The sequence below is a fragment of the Nothoprocta perdicaria genome, unplaced genomic scaffold, assembly GCF_003342845.1.
Source record: "Nothoprocta perdicaria isolate Ctin4 unplaced genomic scaffold, notPer1 scaffold_71, whole genome shotgun sequence".
NCBI classification, from domain to species: domain Eukaryota; kingdom Metazoa; phylum Chordata; class Aves; order Tinamiformes; family Tinamidae; genus Nothoprocta; species Nothoprocta perdicaria.
This window is the reverse complement of record NW_020455988.1, coordinates 887,292-896,472: the sequence shown is the minus strand read 5'-3', so window position 1 is coordinate 896,472 and position 9,181 is coordinate 887,292. Positions and strand designations below refer to the sequence as shown.

Sequence of the window (9,181 nt, the reverse complement as noted above, 5' to 3'; positions counted from 1 at the left end):
TCTGTCACTGGCATAATGACCGGGATGCTTTGAGAATGAGGGCTGTCCTATAAGGACCATTTGCTATTGCACAACAGTAGTTGAGAAAATTTCTTACAAAGTGATGGCTTCCTTGTCCCCAGCTCTGTGCTCTCATGGGTACAACACCATTTGGGGGGCTAGACTTAAAACTGAAAGCTAAGAAATATCAAATTCGGTCACTATAAAATTTGCTTTACTCTTTCATTTTATTGAAAAAGATTATCAAAACAGTAAAAGATACATGATTCGTACAAAGCATAAAGGAAACCATAATAAAATTTAACACCTGTGAGTTAAAGCATGATACATGGAAGGATTTAACTGAAGCAGACCAAGTAAACCAATGATTTTATACTCAGGAAATTCGGATTATGATTTTATTCTCTGAGTTCTCCATCATACCCCACAGCTAAGCATATGCATCAATAATGTAAAAGTGATATGTGTTAATACACTAATAAAGAAGTACTTGCTTCCATTGAGCATGATGTAAATTACTGAGGATTCTACAGTAGCACCTGGAAACAGCCTGTGGTGACCAGCGTAGCTCAAGACAGGGTATAAATGAACTTGTCTGGGGCCAAGGGCAAGGAGAGGCCAATCCAGCAGCAAGGCCTGGAGTGTAATGTCTGCATATGCTGTAGTTTGGAGAGTAAGCCAAGAGATCTCCAGGGGAGTTGCAGGTGATATTCAAAGTGATTTGCTTTAGCTGCTAACTTACTCCTCACAAGGAATGTTGGTGAAGCCCAAATATGTTCAAGCTAATGCTAAAAGCAAGCTTTATGTAGTCTTGTTTTGCCAGTACTTATGCTCATCCCAAGGGTGTAAAACACCAGCAAACTTTAATTACACTTTGAATGTAAAGGACGTGCAAGCAAAAAAAAACACCTTTCTTATTGAGCTTGTTTCAATATAGCAGTGGTACTCAACTAGTATATTTGTCGTCTTGGAGAAATATAGAAAAGTTGTGGCCGAAAAGCTCAATAAATTACAGAAATGTAAAGGTGGACACACAAGTTCAGAATGTATCAAAAGCAAGGCTGTTTAGGTATTCATAAAAATGTGTCTATCTGCTGTAAACTGGGGAAGCTCCTGGAACAAAAAAAGCTCATCTGATGGAGCATTTAAAAGGTTTTGGAAGTAGTAAAATGCAYCATAGTTAGATGAAAGTCAAGAAAAAAATCTTTGAACAAGTTTATTTTAATAAAATCTGAGCACCTCTATTGGTCTTGCACCAGTCAGCATTCCCCRAATTGCCTGAGATGAACAGAGCTTGCACCATCAAGTTTAAAATTGCTTTAAAAAAATTGTAGAATAGTATATAAAAAGTTTCATCTTAGTGTTTTTGCAAAATAAACTTGTAGAATAATTTTCAAGATTTGAAAAAACATAGACTGCAGAAAATACACAGTATTAGTTTCCTTGAATTAAGATCCCATTTCTTCCATTTTCTGCATTAACCAGTAATTTTAACTGTTAGATTTGGGATGAAAATAGAGCTTTTTAGTTAACATTGAGGCAAAACAAGGAATCTGTTTCTTTCCTATTAAACTGGTATCTCTACACTTCTCTACAGTGCGATGAGACACTGTCCTGTTAACAAGAGTGAGAAGTTCSGAGATTTCCAAGGAAGAGCCGTGCTTTCTAAGCGCCTCGCACAAATCTTGAACGTACCAGGAGCCACACACAGTGTCACGGTGGGAAAAGTACCCTGTTGTGGAACAGGAACATAAAGTTATAGTCAGCTAAAAGATTCGTTCCCCTTGAAGAATATTCATGAGAGTTACCAGCTTGCTAGCTTCATCCATAGGTGCAGTCAGTGGTGGTATTAATGGGTATAAGTCCTATTTTGTCAACTACGTGATTTTCAAGGAACTTATACAAGTGATAAGGCTTTGAGCTGCCTTAGATCTCTTGTTCAGTCAAAAGGAACACTGACTGGGGCAGTGACAGCCCCCTGGCCACAGGACAATGCCTGCCAGTTACAAGAGAGCCAGTGGGAGCGGACTCAACATGCTTTCTGGAGCAGGGCAGACGGCCATATAGTGCCAGGAAATTTAAACACAGCAGAGTTCTGGAAAAGAGGATAATGCTTGCTGTCGGGAGACAGCACCACAGCAAGGCTGTGAAGAAGAACATTTCTGAAGCTGTGACAGTTTATTTCCACTTTTTATTTTCTTAACATATGTTGTTCTTTGCTAGAGCAAACATGGTTCATAATCAGCCATGGAAAACTATGTGTAACTATGCTGCTTGTTTAGACTGCCATCTGAAGAAGCATGTTACAAGGAAAGATCAGAAACAAGTATGTAAAATATTTGAACTTTACCTTGTGCCACAGAGTAGCACATTAGAAAGTCTGCACCAGCAGGCAGAGTGTAGACACCTGATGCATCCACTTCAGTCTCAGGTTCATCCTCTTTACTGTCTACTAAATCACGAAAAGCAACTGCATCATCGTGTTTATCACCTCGACATGCCTAGCAGAGGGAAAGATATGCTTTTTTACTGAGAAGGTGAATTTATAAAGCCCCATTTATGTCTCCATCAATCATATCATTAAATTCCAGAGAAAACTCTGAGATAACTGCATTGAAGCACAACCATCGTTATATGCTATTACACTTCTTTAGTACAGACAAATGTTTTGTCTCTCTCTCTTTCTCTGTCTGTCTCTGTCTGTCTGTCTCTCTGTGTGTGTGTGTGTGTGTGTGTGTGAGAGAGAGAGAGAGAGAGAGAGAGAGAGAGAGAGACAGAGAGACAGAGAGAGACAGAGAGACAGAGAGAGGGAGAGATCAGTAGCAGGCTGGAAAGGTCAGTGTTGCAGGAAGGCTGTACGTGGAGGATAAGAAGATAAGCAGATGCTCAGAGCTATAAAGCAGGTAACAAGCACGACTTAACAGCTGTCACTAAGAGAGAAACTTCCAAATTTCTCTTTCATTAGCAGTAAGGACAGAACTTCACCGCTGCATCCTTTGTGATTTCCAATGGCAAATGCTAAATGAGTATTTTTTGCTGTAAGTGAAGTTAGCTTATGAACCAAACCAAGTCCATTTGCTTCTTGGTGATTATATATGGTAAATGTTTCTGAATATTATTATATGTATACATTATTGAAATATGTAAATGTTTACATCTTTGGACACCTGATTTAACAGTGCTGAAAGAGTCTTTTTCAAAGCTGAAAGAGTCTTAATGAAAGATGAACTACTACTAATTTTTGTAGTGTTGTAGTGCATTAGCTTTCATATGAAAATGGTAATTCATAAAGATGTGAGGTTGGGTTTTTTTGTTGTTTTTTCTTTGAAGATGGCTGCTTTTAGGCACAATCCTAGCTATATAAATTATTACATATTGTAGCAATTTTTACCACGTGCTCAAGGTCAGGTTCCCATCTGAATTGGCTTAATGAAACCTGCGAAAAGCCTATGTCTGAAATCACAGCTGACCCTGCTTTCTGAGCAGGATCTGGACTAGAGACCTCCAGAAGTTGATTTTAGCCTGAATTATCCTATTACTGTATGAACCAGGAAGTGAACCAGGAGGTTCCATGTGGGCTTTATTTGACCACTGAGCACAAGAAGAATTTTCAAGCCAATRATGCCTCTACTGATTCTGTAAACGCTACAGCGACGCCAACCAGAGGTGACAGCAAAAGAACCTAARCCTAGCAAGAACAACACTCTTCAAGTGTCAAGAAAAGGGACTTTTCTGGAAGGAAACAGGGAAAGTGAAAAAATGTGATGGTCTTCTGAAGTGTAACCTAAGCAGTGTAAGTTGTGAAGAGCAGAAATTGAGCTAAGACTATTCACACTTTTTTCAAAAACTGACAGTAAGGTCTTCCTACCATCTTCCCTATTGTTAAACATACACTGACAATATATCTGACATAGGTGAGGTTTTGGTTGCTCTGTGTATAATTATATCGTCCTAAATGCTGCTACAGTGTACCAAAAGGTTAAAGGAGAAGGGAAAAAAAAAAAAAAAAAAGAACTTAAGCAACAGTTTTCCATCTTCTAACTTAAAGATATAAAAACTTTCTCTTTGGAAAAATTTTTCCAAGAAAACTGACTTCTACATCAAAGGTGATGATACAGATCAGTATTCCCTGTTCCGAATTCAGAAATGGACATCTTACCTGAATGATAAATATTTTAGGCTTTCCTACCAAAGTCTGGCAACTGTCTCCTCTGAACATGCTTGTGATTGTTTCAATTTTGATTGGAGCATCATATGCGTAAACAATATCATTCTCCCCGTGGCTCAGGATCACACATACAAAGCAGTCGGTGTCACTGTGGTCCTCTGCAGAGGCTGAAACGGTCAAGTGGCATTTAGCTGGCTAATATTAAGTTTAAGGTTTAAAAAAACATAGCACATTTGTATCCTATCTAATCTCAAATTGGTTCTTTTTCAAATAACCTCTACTTTCAGATGCTTTAAGACCGCAGAGATCTGAAGGTACAATAATTCACTGTGGCTGAAGTTTCAGGCTGCTACTACTACTACTAAAAAGGGAGAATGTTACTGCAGGTACCTTTTTTCAGTTCTTGGCAACTTCATTACTTCTCTCCATGGAAGCTTCATTTTTATTACAATAAGCAACCTGAAATCTGACCTTTAAGTCCTTAAATGTTAAAACATTCCCTCTTGCACAGAAGTGATTTTAGGATGAACATGTAGAACATTAAGTAGTAAGGTGTATCTAGAATTGCTGCTACAAATGGTTGCATATAATCAATATATAGCCTCCTACCATCATAAATTTTTTCCAGCATATCTTCTGCTTTCAGGTCATCAAAGCATCGGACTTCAAATCCAAGGTCTTTCAAACTATCACAAAAACAGATCAGTATTAGCAGAAATCTTTTCTTAAATAATGTATGCCAGTTGCTTTTATTTTAAGAGAATGAGTACCCAATGGAATAATTTATGCTAAAACAGTAAAAGTTGGCTTTAAACTCAGGCTAACTTTAAGCACAAGTGTAGTACCTAAAGTTATTTTGAACCTTTTTCAGAAGAGAGGTCTGGGACTCACTGAAATCCATGACGCGTACTAGCAGTTTCAGTGACTTACAGGAATGTGACTTGAACCTTTTTTTATCGTGGCTGTCCTTGCCAAGCCTGTATAGGTGTTTGTCTGCAACATGTTTTGTTCTATGCTTTCACATAGGATCTGGGTGACTGCTTATTTGAAGCAAATTTCTGAAGTTTAGTTTCTTAAGCTTTTCTGGAGAGGGCAAGTTTCTTACCTGCGTGTCAGATTCTGTTTGTCTGCATTAGTCCCACGCCTGTCTGGCAGCCTTAAATGCCAAAAAAAGTGCTCATGATTGAAGATTAATGCAACTCCTCTTCTTTTGTGGTTCATTTTGTATTGCTCTGCAGGGTCAAGTGTTTGTCTGTTGCCAGAGATAGAAAACATTCTTAACACATGAATTAACAGCTAAGTGAATTCCCTTTCTGTTCTCCCACTATCTGAGATGTTCATAACTACGAGGATGCAGTTTCAGGGGATAGAACCTTACCACCTGTAATGTCACTCAGAAAGCCCAATCACCAAGTCCTTTTGAAATTCTTGGTCACGGAGAGCAATTAAATAAAATGTTGGGCGGGTACTAGGTGCTGCCACGTAGAGTTAAATTATTCCTCTAAGGTAGCCTCCTGGCACAGCAGGCATTATCTCATTAGCAGCAAACACAGAACGGTATATAAACAAGTATGCTTAAATGCAGGTACACATCTACATGTTTTCTATTTAGCTAAATACTATTCATGACAGTTGGATTATATATATGTATTTATTTGGAACTGTAATTGAGCTTTTTTTTCTGTGCTATGAACAAGAGCAGCACAGAGGACTGTGATAGCACACTACAGATCGTAATCTTGGACCCAAAAGGTCCTTTCCAGACTTTACCATGGCTGCATTTAAGGGGAAAAGGCATACAAAAATCTGACTGCTTCTATTGACAGAGGTGATAGAGCAGCAAAAAGAAGCTAAAATGCCTTTAGCAGGAGCCAGTGCAATGGGTGCACAGGTCATGCTTTCCTAGACCTGATTCTAGGCAAGCTGTTATTCTGGCATATTGCTGGGATATTTTGTCTATTTTGAGGTGCAGTTTGTTTGTTTTACTGTGGAATGTTCCATTTTGGTGTCTTTCCTTGGCTTAGAAATGGCTTAGAATATCTGAAGGGTATAAAAACTAGAAGGGTAGTTTTTCTAGGGCTAAATACTGYTTTAAGGTGGATTGTTAAAAATTATGGAATTATTACCCAAGGTCCCGTTGTCTTAGTCTTCTTGTTTTTGGTCTTTGGACATTGCCTACATAATAGAACTGCATTCCCAGGAATGCATTCATGCCTTCCTGAAAAGAAGGCTCACTCTACATCTGGTGTAGCTAGAAATAGGGACACGGTTGGTAAAGTAAGTTGAGTTGGGTGAATAATTCAGCTGCATTTTTAAGGAGGACCAGAAAACCCTGAACTGTTGGCCATACCAGAGCCCTCTGTCATTGCCATCATAACTTTACCTTTTATCAAGTGCATCTACTTCGGTGATGTTCTGATTTCCATCTGTTAGAGAGACCAAAAGTGATTTAGCTGCCAAATCAATCGTTCATTAAAACAGAACGAGGTGARCGTGTGCATGCAGCCACGCAGCTTGACTGTTGGTGTGAAAGAAAAGCTCATTCACAACTCAGGTAATTAGATTTGTGGCTGAACTGTTTCATGCACAGCTTTTAGAAGCTGTTCTTAAAGTCATGACTCCAACAGTCATACTGTATGATTTGAGATGTATGGATGTCATATATATAAATTGGGCACATGTATTTATGATCTATGAATATGTAAGGTATCAGCTGGCTGTATTTATTTAAACAGAGTCTCTTAAACTCAAAAGTAGTTATGATTTTACATATGTAATCTTAAAATACACTTTTAAAAATTATTTCAGTAATGCAAATACTATAAAACTGAGTATTCTCTTTGATGTTGGATGTAGTCACAGCAGGTAATGTAACAGTATTTGTATCTAACAAAAATAGAAAAGATGCAAGTTTTACACCTATTCTTCTGCTAAACTATGTAAATCACATTAGTATCCCCAGTAGCAGAATGATGTACACGAACATGCTCGTCCTGGGAATGAYGAGAGCAAAGACTTGCAAGTGGTTCAACTATTATTTCTTGCACTTACTATTTAGGTTCAACTGTTTATTTCTTACACTTAAGCATCTCAGTGGGCTTAAAATTTTGGCTGCTACTACTGCTACTGAAAACCTAACAACCACATTACAGAAACTATGTGTTATAGTGTACCTGTAGTCGYTGATACAGGTCTGCTATCCAACTGGACTTGGCCTGCAATTAGAAGATAAGATATGGTTACATTCACATACACATTTACCTGCAGTTTTATATGCACAATCCTGCCTTTTGTGACTTTGTCTGTGCTTTTCACAATTGATTAAAGCCTTGTAAACCAAACTAAGTATATTCTGATAGAAAGGAAAAGCTTATAACAATATTGGAATAAAATTAGAATTTCAGAAATCTAGAATGGATTTCAGAAGCTTATAGACAGCCTGCCGTAAGAGACGAGGTACAACTCTGTGGAAATCTRAACTTGTAAGCATGAGTGCCATTATTTATATGTAGACTTTACATTTGCAGGTACTCCTCATGCTGTTGGCTRTTAGGTCTTACTTGTAAATACCAGCAGTGATCTGATACATGACGGAATCCACTTCCATTTGATGGAAATGTAAAAAGTAGATCAGACTGATAACAGGAGAAGTGCTGAAATGTGAGTGTGCATAAAACACAGCCTCTGTGCTTGGCACTTGTTTTCTAATGTGTAGCAGAAGTTCATACTTAAGTTCATACTTATCTGTAATATGTATTTATGCTTATATCTGTAATATGTATTTATGCTTATATTCTTGAAATGTGGCTGATGCCTTTGTTTCAAAACAAAGAAAAAGACCGAACAGACCTTAAAAACACTATAGTCTTAGAAAACCCTGTGGACACGGAAAGAATACAGTATTCCCAACTACCCTAGACCTAAAGAAAGAGAGGGGAACRTGTTTTTTCTTGTTCTTTTAATCTTGCTTAGCCAAAGTCCAGGCGTTAGATTTTCATTGCCAGTGTGGTATCTGGCAGAAAGCGCAGCTTCATTCAAGGAATAAAAAAAAATATTTTATGGAAAAAGTTCTGCTTAAGGTCTTAAACCTTGTAAAGATGGACTGATTCCAGAGAATGAAAAAAAAAAAAAAAAAACTACCTAGGTTTGCAGTTTTGACTGGCTGACGCTGMATCTGATAGAACGTGTCTCCTTGGATACGTGCTAATCTCAACGGACACGTCGTAACACACCTGGCATTCTGGGCAAAGCGCATGACTTCAATCAAGGAAACATGAGGAACTAAACAGAACAACTGGGTACAAGCCTTCAAGCATTAGGGGAACCACACAAAGTCTGTCATTTCCTGCCAAGGAAGAGCGTGTTTTATGGTGGCCAGCCTTGCCTCCTGCTATGAAAAAGGGAGTGCGGAACACGCAGCGCCCGAGAGGCCGCGCGGCGGTGACAATTCTCGGGCGGTGGTGTCTCGCCACGTGCACCGTAGCCGTAGTGCCTCATTCAGAGCCGGGGGGATCCCACCCGGAGACAACATGTAGTGCAGACCCCGGCGCCGGGGCTGCAGCACACGCACCAGCCGCTGATGCTGAGCGTGTCTTCTGCTCTCGCTCTGCTCCAGGTTTCCCTCTGCTCAGACAAGGGCATGGGTGTCAGGACCTAGGAGAGAAGCGGGGGCTGCCGGAGGCTCCGAGCTGTGTCCCAGCTGCCTCTCTGCAGCCCTGCTTGTGGAAACGGGCACAGGCAGGACCCGCACTGCTGTTCTGGGCATGGCCTTCGGGCACAAAGGTCCATTCATCTAGATCTGGAGCACCCTGAGTTTTCCCTCCCCTTGTTGGACATAAGGATTCTGTTTTTAACGCTGCTGAGTCCCACCTGAGGGTGTCAAAATTCGGGAGCCCCGCGGCCAGCGGTCCGAGGGCCCGTGGAAGCGGAGGCCGGGCGGCGCCGCCGCCTCCAGCGCCCTTTGCCGCGCCCCGCGCCGCGGAGCCCCGCGCGCCCCGCGGCAAGGAGCGCCCC

The 9,181-nt window shown here is 40.1% G+C and overlaps 1 protein-coding gene across 1 annotated transcript; it reads right to left on the bottom strand.

Annotated features, from left to right (window-relative positions):
• Positions 1 to 377: 377 nt before the first annotated feature.
• CASP6 (caspase 6) lies at positions 378 to 6,594 on the bottom strand. The gene is made up of 6 exons (XM_026050894.1): positions 6,552 to 6,594; positions 5,274 to 5,420; positions 4,778 to 4,854; positions 4,160 to 4,335; positions 2,351 to 2,501; positions 378 to 1,732 (listed from the first exon to the last, which is right to left on the bottom strand). The coding sequence occupies exons 2-6, from the start codon at positions 5,387 to 5,389 to the stop codon at positions 1,491 to 1,493; spliced, it is 762 nt and encodes a 253-aa protein (XP_025906679.1). The 5' UTR covers positions 5,390 to 5,420; positions 6,552 to 6,594; the 3' UTR covers positions 378 to 1,490.
• Between the last annotated feature and the right edge of the window lie 2,587 nt (positions 6,595 to 9,181).